At 46.8% G+C, this 18,471-nt stretch overlaps 1 protein-coding gene across 3 annotated transcripts in view; it reads right to left on the bottom strand.

Annotated features, from left to right (window-relative positions):
* The window catches only part of LOC140426612 (uncharacterized protein C1orf21-like), a 288,021-nt gene that overhangs the window by 46,254 nt on the left and 223,296 nt on the right, over positions 1 to 18,471 (bottom strand). For all 3 annotated transcript variants that reach the window (XM_072511599.1, XM_072511601.1, XM_072511600.1), the window contains one exon: positions 1,369 to 1,445. In XM_072511599.1, the coding sequence (XP_072367700.1) occupies positions 1,369 to 1,445 (77 nt within the window). The remainder of the gene's footprint in view (positions 1 to 1,368; positions 1,446 to 18,471) is intronic.

Genomic DNA, 18,471 nt, shown 5'->3' with positions numbered 1-18,471 from the left:
AACTCTAGGTGGGGGCCCCCCAGTTTAGATGGAACAATTTTAATGTAGTAGTGGCTCAAAGCTAAACCACTGTAGCCAAGGGAGAGACATTTATTAGTAAAGAAAATATACCAAGATTTTCTCGTGATGACAAGAGGAAACCCAATACATTACAGTATTACATATTAACTCCATACACGATTGAAACTCAAGAGTGCTCATCCATGGCAGTGTGCCAACTCTGGGGATGATGATTAGCAATGATATATGTGCTTTAAAACCAAGCAAAAATTGAAATGCACAATGACTGTGCATGCAATCCATGGGTAACAGTTACCAGCACTTTTAACCATCAATACTTTGGTAAACAAAATTATAGAAAACAAAAGCAAAGGAAGCATATTAGTTCAGGTAACAAGAGCTTAACCTAGCAGTTTTAAATATTTTGTTGAACAAGATCAAATATTTCTTAACCGATTTATGTTCAACACCTTTTTTTGATCTACTTGCATCTTGTCAGAGGTTGAGGTTTGCTTTCCCAAGATACAGGCATGAAATTAAATAACATTGTAAACTAGTACAATGATAAATAGAAAGTGGGCGGGATTCTCCGACCCCGTGCCGGGTCAGAGAATCGCCGGGGGGCCGCGCGAATCATGCCACGCTGCCGGGACGCTCTATGCGGCCCCCCTGCGATTCTCTGGCCCACATGGGCCGAGTGGCCATTTAAAAAAAAACAGACCCGCCGGCGCCGTTCTAACCTGCTCTGAGCTGGCGGGACCTGGGCGTTGAAGGGTCGGGTGGCGGCCTGTGGGGGGGTAGGTGGGGTCCGATGTGGCCTGGCCCGCGATCGGGACCCACCAATTGGCGAGCCGGCCTCTCTGTCCCCCAGCCTCCTTTCTTCCGCGCCGGCGCCTGTACTCCTGCGCCATGTTGGGGTCGGGGCCAGCGCGGACAAGGGAGACACTGCGTTGGTGAGACTGCGCATGCGCGAGTTCGCGCCAGACCTACTGCATATGCGCGCATCCACCGGCACCCATTCCATGGCCAGATCAGCAGCTGGAGCGGCTTGAACCCCTCCAGCGCCCTGCTGGCCCCCTGGAGGGGCCAGAATTGCTGATCCTGGGGCCGTGTTGATGCCGCCGAGAAACGCGATGGCATTTCCGACAGCATCAACACTTAGCCTCAGGATCAGAGAAACCCGCCCAGTAGCTAACATTTTGAATTGAATCATCACTTGCATAAAACGGTTACTTTCGAGGAAATTAATTAATTTTCAGTTTCAAAGTTATATAATAGGAAAGCAAACACATAATCCTCTCAGCATTAGGTAGTTTATGAGATTTGCAAAAAAGCAGTTAAAACACATGAAAAAAGTATGCTACTTACTTTGCTCTAGGTGTGTGTGTTAGTATTGGTGCTTCTTTGCTGAGTTTAGCTTTAGCATTTGGCAACGCACTCCTGTCCTGGAAACACAAAATCCACAACACAAACATGAGTACAAAATGTTTCAAATAGATTGTTCTTAAAAATGTCTAGTGTTTAGGATAAGTGACATTCTTTCACCTTGATGTTTCTCCCTATAAAATATTTTCTTCCTCAACTTTTTTCCAACTCCTCTGAGTTGACACCATCAGCAGAATACAAGTGCCAAACAATAACAACAAAAGCAAAACATTCAAAATCACAAAACAAATAAAAGGTATTAACTTTCTGCCTAAATAACTGTAAATGAATAAAAGATTAATTTTAGCATTGTGCATCCTGACAAGTTAGAGGTACGGCTGCCACTTTCAACTGAGAAAATTACCCAAGCCAGATGAACCTCTATTATTTGTAGATACCCTACTATTTGACGCTACAATGTAAGCAATCAGTATGAATATCAGTACATTGGGGGGGCGGCACGGTAGCACAGTGATTAGCACCATTGCTTCACAGCTCCAGGGACCTGGGTTCGATTCCCGGCTTGGGTAAATGTCTGTGCAGAGTTAGCACGTTCTCCGTATGTCTGCGTGGGTTTCCTCCTGGTGCTCTGGTTGCCTCCCACAAGTCCCGAAAGACATGCTTGTTAGGTGAATTGGACATTCTGAATTCTCCCTCAGTGTACCTGAACAGGTGCTGTAGTGTGGCGCCTAGAGGATTTTCACAGTAACTTCGCTGCAGTATTAACGTAAGCCTACTTTGACCCTAATAAAGATTATTAATTTACCCATTATGATATTCATAGGATCACAAGAAATACAACCAGGCAAGATGCAATATCACAGATACAGCTGTAGAACCACAGAATTCCTACAGTGTAGAAAGAGGCCATTTGGCCTATTGAGTCTGCAACCACCCTCTGAAAGAGCACCCTACCTATACTCATTCTCTTGCCCGAGCCCCGTAACCCCACCTAACCTGCACATCGTTGGTTACTAAGCGGCAATTTAGCATGGCAAATCTACCTAACCTGCACATCTTTGGACTGTGGGAGGATACTGGAGCACCCTGAGGAAACCCACGCAGACACGGGGAGTGCAAACTCCACACATGCAGACAGTCTCCCAAGGTTGGAATCAAACCTGCGTCTCTGGCGCTGTGAGGTAGCAGTGCCACCATGCCACTCAATGTAGCCATTCCTTTTAAGAACAACTCTTATACACACCTTGCCCCCCCAGTCAGAACGCTGTGAGGTCAAGTCCAATTCTGGAATACAAAATCCAGGCTGACACCCCAGTGCAGTACTGAGAGATTGAGAAAGCTCATCTTTTTACTTGCTTTGTGATTTTGAATATTTTGCCTTGGATCATGATTGTTTACCACTTGTATTTTGTTGATTAATGTCAATTTGGGAGCATTGGAAAGAAGTAGGCGGTAAAAAATGGTTCAGTTACACACAAGGAAGAGAAAGGATTCCTTGTTTCAATTGAGATGTTAAAAGGCCCACCTGCCTCACGAACAGATGTAAAAGGTCCCATTAGATTAATACAAAGAGCAGGAAGGTTCTCCCTCATGTCCTGTCCAATATTTACCCCTCAATCAACATCACAAACAGAGAGAGATTGTCTGTTCATTGTCACATAGTAGTTTGTGGGACCGTGTTTAATAATTGGCTGGCAGACTTCCTACATTACAAATGACTACACTTCAAAAATACTTTATTGGCTGTAACGCATTTTGTGATGTGCTAATACAGGATAGAATCCCCTACAGTGCAGGAACAGCCATTCAGCCCATCGAGTCTGCACCAACCCTCCGAAAGAGCACCCTACCTAGGCTCACTACTAGATCCTATCCCACACTTTGGACATGAAATGCAAGATATTGTCGAAAAGCAAATTCTTTCATCTAAATTAATTACATTATCTAAGACAACTGGCATGAAAACAAAGGCATGGATTTCTCTAGCACTCTGCAACCAGTGAACGATAACAGGGTTTTTAAAGAAAAATGTAAATATAGAAGCAAAATACTGCAGATGTTAACAAAATGAAATAAAACCAGAAAATGCTGGAAACACTCAGCAGATCCGGCAGCATCTGTGGAGAGAAACAGAGCTAATGTTCAGGTCAATGGAAGGGCCAACAGACCGAGTAGGAATGAGTACAGCCCCAAATTCTGACAATGACCATTTCACCGTGATTGCGCCATGTCTCAGAATTCCCGGGCCTGTTATTTCTAACTGCTCACGTTCATCTGAGCAAAGAATGAAAATACAAGTTGTAAGGAAACATTAACAAAATAACTTGTATTTCAATATTATGGTGTGCCCACGTGCTTTGCAACCAATTATGTACTTTTTGAGTTTACCCACTGCTGTATAGGAAACACCGCAGCCAATTTGCAGATAGCCAGATCCGACAATCTGCAATGCGTTAATGAGTAGATAATCTCTTTTTGTGACGTTGGTGGGAGAGAAATATTGACTGGAACACCGGGGAGAGCTCACCTGCTCTTCAAAATCGTGAAACGGAAACTTTTAAATCTACCTGAGAGAACATCCCATCCAAGCACCAGCCCATCCATCAGTGCAGCACGCCCTCAGCAGTGCGCTGGAGCATCAACCTAGATTACGCGCTCAAGTCTCTGGAGTGGGATTTGAACTGATGACCTTGTGACTCAGAGGTGCGAGAAGTACACACTGAGTCATGGCATCTGAGTCAAGCCTGACGCAATCTATACATAATGCATATAGGAGTCACTTCAAATCTTTTTTTTTTTTTAAATAATATTTTATTGAAAATTTTTGGTCAACCAACACAGTACATTGTGCATCCTTTACACAACATTGTAACAATACAGATAATAATGACCTTTTTAAATTTAAACAAAAACAACAACAAATAAATAAATATTAAATAACAAAAAATAAAAACTAGCCCTAATTGGCAACTGCCTTGTCTCAGGCCACCCCCCCCCCATCCCTCCCCCCCCCCCCCCCCCAAGTCCTGGGCCGCTGCTGCTGCCTTCTTTGTTCTCCCCTATCTATCTTTCCGCAAGATATTCGACGAACGGTTGCCACCGCCTAGTAAACCCTTGAGCCGACCCCCTTAGGACGAACTTAATCCGCTCTAACTTTATGAACCCCGCCATATCATTTATCCAGGTCTCCACCCCCGGGGGCTTGGCTTCTTTCCACATTAGCAATATTCTGCGCCGGGCTACTAGGGACGCAAAGGCCAAAACATCGGCCTCTTTCGCCTCCTGCACTCCCGGCTCTTGTGCAACCCCAAATATAGCCAACCCCCAGCTTGGTTCGACCCGGACTCCTACTACTTTCGAAAGCACCTTTGTCACCCCCATCCAAAACCCCTGTAGTGCCGGGCATGACCAAAACATATGGGTATGATTCGCTGGGCTTCTCGAGCACCTCGCACACCTATCCTCCACCCCAAAAAATTTACTGAGCCGTGTTCCAGTCATATGTGCCCTGTGTAATACCTTAAACTGAATCAGGCTTAGCCTGGCGCACGAGGACGACGAGTTTACCCTGTTTAGGGCATCTGCCCACATCCCCTCCTCAATCTCCTCCCCTAGCTCTTCTTCCCATTTCCCTTTTAGTTCGTCCATCATAGTCTCCCCTTCGTCTCTCATTTCCCTATATATATCCGACACCTTACCGTCCCCCACCCATTTCTTTGAGATGACTCTGTCCTGCACCTCTTGTGTCGGGAGCTGCGGGAATTCCCTCACCTGTTGCCTCGCAAAAGCCCTCAATTGCATGTACCTGAATGCATTCCCTTGGGGCAACCCATATTTCTCGGTCAGCGCTCCCAGACTCGCAAACTTCCCATCCACAAATAGATCTTTCAATTGCGTTATACCTGCTCTTTGCCACATTCCATATCCCCCATCCATTCCCCCCGGAGCAAACCTATGGTTGTTTCTTATCGGGGACCCCCCCAGTGCTCCGGTCTTTCCCCTATGTCGTCTCCACTGTCCCCAAATCTTCAGTGTAGCTACCACCACCGGACTCGTGGCATAGTTCCTTGGTGAGAACGGCAATGGGGCTGTCACCATAGCCTGCAGGCTGGTCCCCCTACAGGACGCCCTCTCTAATCTCTTCCACGCCGCTCCTTCCTCCTCTCCCATCCACTTACTCACCATTGAAATATTAGCGGCCCAATAATACTCACTTAGGCTCGGTAGTGCCAGCCCCCCCTATCCCTACTACGCTGTAAGAATCCCTTCCTCACTCTCGGAGTCTTCCCGGCCCAAACAAAACCCATGATACTCTTTTCTATCCTTTTGAAAAAAGCCTTCGTGATCACCACCGGGAGACACTGAAACACAAAGAGGAATCTCGGGAGGACCACCATCTTAACCGCCTGTACCCTCCCTGCCATTGACAATGCTACCATATCCCATCTCTTGAAATCTTCCTCCATCTGTTCCACCAACCGCGTCAAATTTAGCCTGTGCAATGTGCCCCAATTCTTAGCTATCTGGATCCCTAGGTAACGAAAGTCTCTTGTTACCTTCCTCAACGGTAGGTCTTCTATTTCTCTACTCTGCTCCCCTGGATGCACCACAAACAGCTCACTCTTCCCAATGTTCAATTTTTGCCCTGAAAAATCCCCAAACTCCCCAAGTATCCGCATTATTTCTGGCATCCCCTCCGCTGGATCCGCCACATATAGTAGCAGATCATCCGCATATAAAGATACCCGGTGTTCTTCTCCTCCCCTAAGTATTCCCCTCCATCCCTTGGAACCTCTCAGCGCTATCGCCAGGGGCTCAATCGCCAGTGCAAACAGTAATGGGGACAGAGGACATCCCTGCCTTGTCCCTCGATGGAGCCGAAAATATGCCGATCCCCGTCCATTCGTGACCACACTCGCCACTGGGGCCCTATACAACAGCTGCACCCATCTAACATACCCCTCTCCGAACCCAAATCTCCTCAACACCTCCCACAGATAATCCCACTTCACTCTATCAAATGCTTTCTCGGCATCCATCGCCACTACTATCTCCGTTTCACCCTCTGGTGGGGCCATCATCATTACCCCTAACAACCTCCGTATGTTCGTGTTCAGCTGTCTCCCCTTCACAAACCCAGTTTGGTCCTCATGAACCACCCCCGGGACACATTCCTCTATTCTCATTGCCATTACCTTGGCCAAGACCTTGGCATCTACATTGAGGAGGGAGATTGGTCTGTAGGACCCGCATTGTAGCGGATCCTTTTCCTTCTTTAAAAGAAGCAATATCGTTGCTTCTGACATAGTCGGGGGCAGTTGTCCCCTTTCCTTTGCCTCGTTAAAGGTCCTCGTCAGTAGCGGGGCGAGCAAGTCCAAATATTTTCTGTAAAATTCAACTGGGAATCCGTCCGGTCCCGGGGCCTTTCCCGTCTGCATGTTCCTAATTCCTTTCACCACTTCTTCTACCGTGATCTGTGCTCCCAATCCCATCGTTTCCTGCTCTTCCACCTTGGGAATTTCCAGCCGATCCAAAAACTCCATCATTCTCTCCCTCCCATCCGGGGGTTGAGCTTCATACAATTTTTTATAAAATGTCTTAAACACTTCATTCACTCTCTCCGCTCCCCGCTCCGTCTCTCCATCTTCGTCTCTCACCCCCCCTATTTCCCTCGCTGCTCCCCTTTTCCTCAATTGGTGTGCCAGCAATCTGCTCGCCTTCTCTCCATATTCATACTGTACACCCTGCGCCTTCCTCCATTGTGCCTCTGCAGTGCCTGTGGTCAGCAAGTCAAATTCCACATGCAGCCTTTGCCTTTCCCTATATAGTCCCTCCTCCGGTGCTTCCGCATACTGTCTGTCCACCCTCAAAAGTTCTTGCAACAACCGCTCCTGTTCCTTACTCTCCTGCTTCCCTTTATGTGTCCTTATTGATATCAGCTCCCCCCTAACCACCGCCTTCAACGCCTCCCAGACCACTCCCACCTGAACCTCCCCATTGTCATTGAGTTCCAAGTACTTTTCAATGCATCCCCTCACCCTTAAGCACACCCCCTCATCCGCCATTAGTCCCATGTCCATTCTCCAGGGTGGACGCCCTCTTGTTTCCTCCCCTATCTCCAAGTCTACCCAGTGTGGGGCATGATCCGAAATGGCTATAGCCGTATATTCCGTTCCCCTCACCCTCGGGATCAATGCCCTACCCAACACAAAAAAGTCTATGCGTGAATAGACTTTATGGACATAGGAGAAAAACGAGAACTCCTTACTCCTAGGTCTACTGAATCTCCACGGGTTCACCCCTCCCATCTGCTCCATAAAATCCTTAAGCACCTTGGCTGCTGCCAGCCTCCTACCAGTCCTGGACTTCGACCTATCCAGCCTTGGTTCCAACACCGTGTTAAAGTCTCCCCCATTATCAGCTTTCCGGTCTCTAGGTCTGGGATGCGTCCTAGCATTCGCCTCATAAAATTGGCATCGTCCCAATTCGGGGCATACACGTTTACCAACACCACCATCTCTCCCTGTAATTTGCCACTCACCATCACGTATCTGCCCCCGTTATCCGCCACTATAGTCTTTGCCTCGAACATTACCCGCTTCCCCACTAATATAGCCACCCCCCTGTTTTTCGCATCCAGCCCCGAATGGAACACCTGCCCTACCCATCCTTTGCGCAACCTAACCTGATCTATCAGTTTCAGGTGCGTTTCCTGTAACATGACCACATCTGCTTTAAGTTTCTTAAGGTGTGCGAGTACTCGTGCCCTCTTTATCGGCCCGTTAAGCCCCCTCACGTTCCACGTGATCAGCCGAGTTGGGGGGCTTCCCACCCCCCCCCTTGCCGGTTAGCCATCATCTTTTTCCAGCTTCTCGCCCAGTTCCCACGCAGCTGTATTTCTCCCAGACGGTGCCCCCCCGCCCATCCTTTCCCGTACCCACTCCCCCCTTTCCCCAGCAGCAGCAACCCAGTAATTCCCCCCTCCCCCCCCCGCTAGACCCCCCGCTAGCGTAATTACTCCCCCCATGTTGCTCCCAGAAGTCAGCAAACTCTGGCTGACCTCGGCTTCCCCCCGTGATCACGGCTCGCCCCGTGCGGCGCCCCCTCCTTCCTGCTTCTCTATTCCCGCCATAATTATCATAGCGCGGGAACCAAGCCCGCGCCTCTCCCTCGGCCCCGCCTCCCATGGCCAACGCCCCATCTCCTCTCCCTCCCCACCTCCCCCCATCACCACCTGTGGGAGAAAGAAAAGTTACCATACCGCAGGATTAATCATACAATCCCTCTTCGCCCCCCCCCCCCCCACTCGTCCCACCACTTTGTCCAAACGTTCATTTTCGTAGTCCAATCATTCCAATTTTTCTTCTACAATAAAAGTCCACGCTTCATCCGCCGTCTCAAAGTAGTGGTGCCTCCCTTGATATGTGACCCACAGTCTTGCCGGTTGCAGCATTCCAAACTTTATCTTTTTTTTGTGAAGTACCGCTTTGGCCCGATTAAAGCTCGCCCTCCTTCTCGCCACCTCCGCACTCCAATCTTGATAGACGCGGATCACCGCGTTCTCCCATTTACTACACCGAGTTTTCTTCGCCCATCTAAGGACCATTTCTCTATCCTTAAAACGGAGAAATCTCACCACTATGGCTCTGGGAGCTTCTCCTGCTCTCGATCCTCGCACCATAACTCGGTATGCTCCCTCCACCTCCAACGGACCCGTCGGGGCCTCCACTCCCATTAACGAGTGCAGCATCGTGCTCACATATGCCCCGACGTCCGCCCCCTCCACACCTTCAGGAAGGCCAAGAATCCTCAAGTTGTTCCTCCTTGCGTTATTTTCCAGTGCCTCCAACCTCTCCACAGATCGTTTCTGGTGTGCCTCCTGTATCTCCGACTTCACCACCAGGCCCTGTATGTCGTTTTCATTCTCTGCTGCTTTCGCCTTCACGACCCGAAGCTCCTGCTCCTGGGTCTTTTGTTCCTCTTTCAGCCCTTCAATCGCTTGTAATATCGGGGCCAACAACTCTTTCTTCATTTCCTTTTTTATCTCTTCCACGCAGCGTTTCAAAAACTCTTGTTGTTCAGGGCCCCATATGAAACTGCCACCTTCCGACGCCATCTTGGTTTCTGCTTGCCTTCCTTGCCGCTGCTCCAAAGGATCCGCTGCAATCCGGCCACTTTCCTCTCCTTTTTCCATCCGTGTCCAGGGGGAACACCCTTCTGGTTTACCGCACGGTGTTTTCAGCCGTTAAAATTGCCGTTGGGGCTCCTATCAAGAGCCCAAAAGTCCGTTTCACAGGGAGCTGCCGAAACGTGCGACTCGGCTGGTCATCGCCGCACCCGGAAGTTGAGTCACTTCAAATCTAATAGCAATGAGAGTTCAGTTTTTTTCTTCCAAGTCCAGAGAACTCAAGAATTACATTGTCCGTCCTGCTCCCTGTGCTGAGATGAGTTAACTCCACATAGACCAGAAACCAGCCCAAGATCTTCAGGTCTAAAATTATTAACTCCAAATTCTACTTAAATCTGCAATGCTGTTCTGTTGAATTATGTTGATTCACTCTCTTTCCTTCCTTTTGACCATAGTTTGTACCGATCTAGGGCATATAAATATGACCTGGAGGAATTTTATAACTACATACCCTAACTATCTAGAACCATTGATGCCAACTACTGAAGCATTCAAAAAAGAAACTGAGATTCTTGGGTCACTAGGGAGCCGATTACTGGAATGAGGAACCAGGGGCGGGATTCTCCAACCCCCCGCCGGGTCGGAGAATCGCCGGGGGCTGGCGTGAATCGCGCCCCTGCCGGTTGCCGAATTCTCCAGCACCGGATATTCGGCGGGGGTGGGAATCGCGCCACGCCGGTTGGCGGGCCCCCCACCACCCCGGCGATTCTCCGGCCCGTGATGGGCCGAAGTCCCGCTGCTGGAATGCCTGTCCCGCCGGCGAGAATAAAATGACCTCTCTTACCGGCGGGACAAGGCGGCGCGGGCAGGCTCCGGGGCCCCGGGGGGTGCCCCCACGGTGGCTTGGCCCACGGGCCTGTGCCGTGGGGGCACTCTTTTCCTTCCGCCTTCGCCATGGTCTCCACTATGGCAGAGGCGGAAGAGACCCGCTCCACTGCACATGCGCGGGGATGCCGTGAGTGGCCGCTGACGCTCCCGCGCCGCACGGCAAAGTCAGTTTCGCGCCAGCTGGCGGGGCGGAAATCAGTCCGGCGCGGGCCTAGCCCCTCAAGGTGAGGGCTCGGCCCCTCAAGATGCGGAGAATTCTGCACCTTTGGGGCGGCGCGATGCCGGACTGATTCGCACCGTTTTTGGCGCCGGTCAGCGGAGGTCACGCCGATTGCGGAGAATCACGCCCCAGATAACTCAACTTGGCTAGGCTGGTGGACATCTTCTCATTCCCACTTTTTGATACTCCCATCAAGCAGGAATTTTCAATGCAACCGTTCTTTGTTCTGACAGCATTCAAATTTCAAAATTCTAATCATGGCGTTTGGGGAAAAACACATTTTTTTAGTGCAACAAGTCCCATTTCATCTTCTTTGAAAGAACTAGCTCATCAAAGAAACTGTGGTGTCACAAAGGCATTGGCGTATCACAATGCAGTCACCAGACTTGGTGCAAAGCAGTCATGTTGTGGGTTGTAGTTGCCAAGAAATAATGCTGGTGGAGTTACGCTGTTAGTTATAAGAACATAAGAACTAGGAACAGGAGTAGGCCACCTGGCCCCACGAGCCTGCTCCGCCATTTAATGAGATCATGGCTGATCTTTGTGGACTCAGCTCCACTCTCCGGCCCGTACACCATATCCCCGAATCCCTTTATTCTTTAGAAAGGTATCTATCTTTTTCTTAAAAACGTTTAAAGAAGGAGCCTCAACTGCTTCACTTGGCAAGGAATTCCAGAGATTCACAACCCTTTGGGTGAAGAAGTTCCTCCTAAACTCGGTCCTAAATCTACTTCCCCTTATTTTGAGGCTATGCCCCCTAGTTCTGCTTTCCCCGACCAGTGGAAACAACCTGCCCGCATCTATCCTATCTAGTCCCTTCATAATTTTATATGTTTCAATAAGATCCCCCCCGCATCCTTCTAAACTCCAATGAGTACAGTCCCAGTCTACTCAACCTCTCGTCATAATCTAATCCCCTCAACTCTGGGATCAACCTGGTGAATCTCCTCTGCACTCCCTCCAGTGCCAATATGTCCTTTCTCAGGTAAGGAGACCAAAACTGAACACAATACCCCAGATGTGGCCTCACCAAAACTTATACAATTGCAGCATAACCTCCCTAGTCTTGAACTCCATCCCACTAGCAATGAAAGACAAAACTCGATTAGCCTTCTTAATCACCTGTTGCACCTGCACACCAACTTTTTGCGACTCGTGCACCAGCACACCCAGGTCCCTCTGCACAGCAGCATGTTTTAACATCTTACCGTTTAAATAATAATCCATTCTGCTGTTATTCCTCCCAAAATGGATAGCCTCATACTTGGCAACATTGAATTCCATCTGCCAGACCCTAGCCCATTCACCTAACCTATCCAAATTCTTCTGCAGACTTCCGGTATCCTCTGCACTTTTTGCTTTACCACTCATCTTAGTGTCATCTGCAAACTTTGACACATTGCACTTGGTCCCCAACTCCAAATCATCTATGTAAATTGTGAACAACTGCGGGCCCAACACTGTTCCTTGAGGGACCCCACTAGTTACAGGTTGCCAACCAGAGAAACACCCATTTATCCCCACTCTCTGCTTATAGCCAAGTTCCGCACACATGAGTGCGGCCTCAACCGGGACCTGGGATTCATGTCACATTACATTCATCCCCCACCATCTGGCCTGCGAAATCCTACCAACTGTCCTGGCTTGATACAATTCACACCTCTTTAACCTGGGATTACCCCATCTCTGGATCTGTAAAGATTTAATCACCTGCTAATGCTCGCATTCCTAGCATTGTTTGGCATCTTTGAATTTGTCTATATATGTGTTTCTGGATCAGACCTCTTCATTCACCTGAGGAAGGAGCAGCGCTCCGAAAGCTAGTGACATCGAAACAAACCTGTTGGACTTTAACCTGGTGTTGTAAGACTTCGTACTCTGCTTTCTGTTAGTTAACCAATCCTCTACCCATGCTACCACTTTACCCTCCATGCCATGCATCTTTAGTTTATGCAGCAACCTTTCGTGTGGTACCTTGTCAAAAGCTTTCTGGAAATCCAGATATACCACATCCATTGGCTCCCCCTTATCTACTGCACTGGTAACGTCCTCAAAAGATTCTACCAAATTAGTCAGACATGACCTACCCTTTATGAGCCCATGCTGCGTCTGCCCAATGGGACAATTTCCCTCCAGGTGCCCCGCTATTTCCTCCTTAATGATAGATTCCAGCATTTTCCCTACAACCGAAGTTAAGCTTACCGGCCTATAATTACCCGCTTTCTGCCGACCTCCTTTTTTAAACAGTGGCGTCATGTTTGCTACTTTCCAATCCTCTGGGACCACCCCAGAGTCTAGTGAATTTTGATAAATTATCACTAGTGCATTTACAATTTCCCTAGCCATCTCTTTTAACACTCTGGGATGCATCCCATCAGGGCCAGGAGACTGCTCTACCTTTAGCCCCATTAGCTTGCCCAATACTGCCTCCTTAGTGATTACAATCATCTCAAGGTCCTCACCTATCATATCTTTATTTCCATCAGTCACTGGCATGTTATTTATGTCTTCCACTGTGAAGACAGACCCAAAAAACCTGTTCAGCTCCTCAGCCATTTCCCCGTCTCCTATTATTAAATCTCCCTTCTCATCTTCCAAAGGACCAATATTTACCTTAGCCACTCTTTTTTGTCTTATATATTTGTAGAAGCTTTTACTATCTGCTTTTATGTTCTGAGCCAGTTTACTTTCATGGTCTACCTTACTCTTCTTTATAGCTTTTTTAGTAGCTTTCTGTTGTCCCCTAAAGACTTCCCAGTCCTCTAGTCTCCCACTAACTTTTGCCACTTTGTATGTTTTTTCCTTCAATTTGATACTCTCCCTCACCTCCTTAGATATCCACAGTCGATTTTTCCCCTTTCTACCGTCTTTCTTTTTTGTCGGTATGAATCTTTCCTGAACACTGTGAAAGATCGCTCGGAAGGTTCTCCACTGTTCCTCAACTGCTTCACCATGAAGTCTTTGCTCCCAGCCTACCTTAGGTAGCTCTTCTCTCATCCCATTGTAATCGCCTTTTTTTAAGCACAAAACACTAGTGTTTGATTTTACCTTGTCATCCTCCAATTGTATTTTAAATTCCACCATATTGTGGTCGCTCCTTCCAAGAGGATCCTGAACTATGAGATCATTAATCAATCCTGCCTCATTACACAGGACCAGATCTAGGAACGCTTGTTCCCTTGTAGGTTCCATTACATACTGTTCCAGGAAATTATCCCGGACACATTCTATAAACTCTTCCTCAAGGCTGCCTTTACCAACCTGGTTAAACCAATCGACATGCAGATTAAAATCTCCCATGATAACCGCTGTACCATTTCTACATGCATCCGTTATTTCTTTGCTTATTGCCTGCCCTACCATCCTGTTACTATTTGGTGGCCTATAGACTGCTCCTATCAGTGACCTTTTCGCCTTACTATTCCTGATTTCCACCCAAATTGATTCAACCTTGTCCTCCATAGCACTAATATCATCCCTTACTATTGCCCGGATGCCATCCTTAAACAACAAAGCTACACCACCGCCCTACCCGTCCATTCTATCCTTTTGTATAGTCGGATACCCTTGGATATTTAAGTCCCAGTCGTGACCATCTTTTAACCATGTTTCAGTAATGGCCACTAAATCATAGTCATTCATGATGATTTGCGCCATCAACTCATTCACCTTATTCCGTATACTACGAACATTCAGGTAAAGTACACTTATGCTGTTTTTTATGTCTTTGTTATGAATCCTAACACCTTGATCAGTAACTTTTCGCAAATTATTTTTCCTCTTACCCTTTCTCCTAATTTTCCTTGTCTTTGAACCCATATCTCTACATAATAACCTGTCACGTAACCTGCTGCCTTGCTCTCCATTAACCATTATACTGTCCATAGCTTTACCCTTCCCTTCCCCCAACTTACTAGTTTAAAAGTCCTTGTGACCAACCTATTTATCCTATTCGCTGGAACACTGGTTCCAGAATGGTTCAGCTGAAGACCGTCCCAACGGTACAGGTCCCTCCTGCCCCAGTACTGATGCCAATGCCCCATGAAATGGAATCCCTCTTTCCCGCACCACTCCTTTAGCCACGTGTTAACTTCCCTAATTTTCTCAACCCTATGCCAACTGGCACGTGGCTCGGGTAGTAATCCAGAGATTAAAGCCCTGGAGGACCTGTTCTTTAATTTAGTCCCTAGTGTTTGATAATCCCCAAACAGGTCGTCTTTCCTAGTCTTACCTATGTTGTTAGTCCCAACGTGGACCACAACAACTGGATCCTCCCCCTCCCAAATCCTTTCAAGCCGATCAGAGATGTCCCTCACCCTGGCACCGGGCAGACAACATACCATGCGGGACTCACGATCTGGCTTACAAAGGATGCCATCAATCCCCCTAATTATAGAATCCCCTACAACTACCACTTGTCTTTTTGCTCCCCCCACTTGAATGGCTTCCTGTACACGGTGCAGTGGTCAGTCAACGCATCCTCCCTACAGCCCTTTTCCTCATCCACACAGGGAGTAAGTACCTCATCCCTAAGGTCAAGGGCTGAGGCTCCTCAACTCCTAAAATCAGGATCCCCCTACCTGCCTCCCTTGCAGTCGCACCACTCTGTCCCTGACCACTGACCAAATTAACAGTACTTATTCTACCGGGTGTGACTGCCTCCTGAAACAAAGCGTCCAGGTAATTTTCCCCCTCCCTGATGTGCCGCAGTGTGTGCAGCTCGGTCTCCAGCTCATCAATTCTGAGCCGAAGTTGGCAAAGCACAAACAAGATGCAAACTTCTCGGGTAGCTCAGAGCCATCAATGACTGGACTTGGTAAAAGGCTCAACTGAGGTATTCGAAGAAAACAAGTTAAGGGAATGCACTTGTTCACTGGTAATTATCTTGTACACTGCAAATGGAAAAAACACAATGCAACTTCTTTGAAAATTATAACATCTACAACTCTGAATGGATTCAAGACAGCTGCTTTAGTCAGGAACGCATTACGAAAAGTTGTTTTTCAAAAAGAGCACAGATATGAGGGGCTGACTGAAAAAAAATACACCCAGTAATTTAATAAGCGCTTTCAGTTGGTTAATTAGCCTTCCAGAAGAAAATAATGAGGGCAGGACATTGCTTTCTGCAGTAGAAAGCAAATCCATTATTACGCTGCTCCTGGTAGTGTGAAAGAAAATTCACTGACAAATTTGACATGACTGTATCACACTGAGAAAATGCTGAAGACATGGGATTAAGAAATGCAACAAAACAGACCTGACAACCAGGTTTTTACTGTCCAAATATTTGGTTATGCCAGACATACCATCGTAGTACAGTACTTCTCCATCGGCTAACTAGCACAGTGGAGCTAGAAACTGGAGCCAGTTCTGGATTTTGAAGAAACGATTATTCTGGAATACTGGCATTTTGGTCACAATCAACAATAGGGTCAAGACAAGCTGTTGTTCTTGAGTTGCGACATAAGAACAAAAATATATGATAAACAGCATGCAGAAGATATGCAGAGGAGTACGGTGATACGATTCAAAATAAATAATATTCTTGGAGATCTCTGCAAGAAAGAACAATGTGTGGAATAGTCAACTTTGTGATGATAAACCAGCAGGAGTCAGCTACTCTTCCGTAAGACGGGCATGAGGAAACAGGCTGACATGTGTGGAGGTGTGACAGCTGGTGCCAGTGTTAATTCTTATTCATTTCTGCACAACAAAAGACATAAAAGTTGGACCTCTTCCAACTTAGAATGTGCTTTGGATAAAATGAGAAAGCATTGTTATTGTAAAAAGGAATGCCGGTCAACGTGTCAAGAGAAATGCTTCTCAAAATACGCATGTTTTTTGGAAGATGGAGACAGCACTTTCTGTGTAAGGCTTTGGGGGGGGGGGGGGGGGGGGGGTTGGTGTGGGAGGGAAGCGCGAGGCGGAGGAAATGACTCACATCTCTGGCCTTGATTTAAACGTGTCATTTGATTTTGTGGGATATTGTCACTTTGTGTCACGAGTCACTACATGAACTGCACTGTTGACTCAAATGTGGGTTGAGAATGCATGTGTACATCTAGGAGCAACTACAGTGATTTGAATGGGAGCTGGTACTTTTGAGACCAATCAGGGAGATTGATTGGTAGCTTCCTGCTAAGCAGTTGCTGTTTCACATGAGGTGCAGAAAGAAATAGAAATTTCATAGAAACCACACCATCTTTTACTAACATTGCAATTGCATTTCAGTTTTTCTTCATTCATTTTTCATCTACACCTTGCATAGACCAAGGTGCTAGAGCTGAAACATTGGCATCTTTCAACCAACAATTAGGAAAGTTATAAAAAAAGACAGGTGTGCAGTAAAGGTGACTGTGAATGGGAGAAAGATTGATCTCCCTTCTCAACATTAGCTGCTTCAGTTTACTTTGAAGCTTATAATTTCCAACAAACAAGACACAAACTCCATTTGACAGTTGATGTCTGTTGCTCCTAGAATTAATGTAGTCCAAATCTAGAGACAGTAATAAATTAGGTGAGGATGTTCTGCCACATTCCAGCGTTTACTGTCTGAACACTAGAAAAAAAAGCTGCCAGGCCAACTCCTTCATATGTAGTATGATCTTGGCAGCAATACAAGAGATGCTAGCATCCCGAGCACTTCTTACTTATAGTGGAAACATTGCACCATTATAATTGCACATTAACATTCCGTGTTTGCTAATGTGGAATAGCAAAACTGATCTTCCAATACATGGGGTTGACTGCTTAGCCCCTCGAGCCTTTCTGTCATTTAATGAGATCCTGGCATTTCCTTGCAACACATCCCTTTGGCTAAAAATATTAATCTCAGATTTAAAATGAACAACTGACCTAACATCAATGGCCCTTTGCAAAAAGGTTCCAAACTTTTGCCACCCTTTGTGCATAGAGATGTTTCCTCACTTTACTCCTAAAAGATCTGGCTCTATCTTTTAGGTTATCCTCATCTTGTTCTAGTTCCCCCCCCCCCCCCCCCCCCCCCACCATCCCCCAACCAAAAAAAATAGTTCCTATTTATCTACCATATATGTTCCCCGTAACATTTTGAAAACTTGCAATAACCCATCACTTAATCCTCTAAATTAAAGGCTAATATGCACTAGTCTCTGTAATCCCACCATTGGGATCCAGGTAACATTCTGGTAACTCTGCCCTTCACTCACTCCAGGGCCTAATAGGTCCTTTATAAGGAGCAGTGTCCAGAACTGAACATTACTCCAGATGTGGTGAACCCGGACTTTGTCCTGCTGTGGAATAACATCTTTCCTTTGCAGTCTAGGTCTAAAGGCATGTTCCTCGAGTCTTTTTTGATTTTTGTTACCGGTTCATGACATTTGAATAATATATGTACATGAACCCTCCAGTCTCTTTGGATCTCTGTTGCCTGGCTTTTCATCATTTAGTAGCACTCGGAATTATTTCTTTCTGGGCCTAAGTGGTTGACCACACATTTGCCCATACTGAAATTAATTTGCCGCAGTTCTGTCCATTGAGTTAAGTTGAGTACTTATGTAATTTTCTGCTTCCATCTCGACTGCTTACTATGCCGCCTATCTTTGTGCCATTGGTGAACTTGGATATGGGACACACTATCCTATCAGCTAAGTGGTTAATAAAATTCGTGAATAGTTGAGGCCCCATCATAGATTCTTGGAGGGCGCGATAAGTCACATCCTGCCAATTAAAGAGTACCAGCCCATCCCTAACCAGATCAATAATTTACCTTCAATTGCATACACCTTTCATTGCCTGCAAGATTCTCAAACAACGAGAGCTCTAAGGGGGTGGAACATTTAAAAACACAATCCAAACTGATTTTTAATTC

Source organism: Scyliorhinus torazame, chromosome 7, assembly GCF_047496885.1.
Source record: "Scyliorhinus torazame isolate Kashiwa2021f chromosome 7, sScyTor2.1, whole genome shotgun sequence".
Classification (NCBI taxonomy): Eukaryota; Metazoa; Chordata; class Chondrichthyes; order Carcharhiniformes; family Scyliorhinidae; genus Scyliorhinus; species Scyliorhinus torazame.
This window is presented reverse-complemented; position numbering and strand designations above follow the sequence as displayed.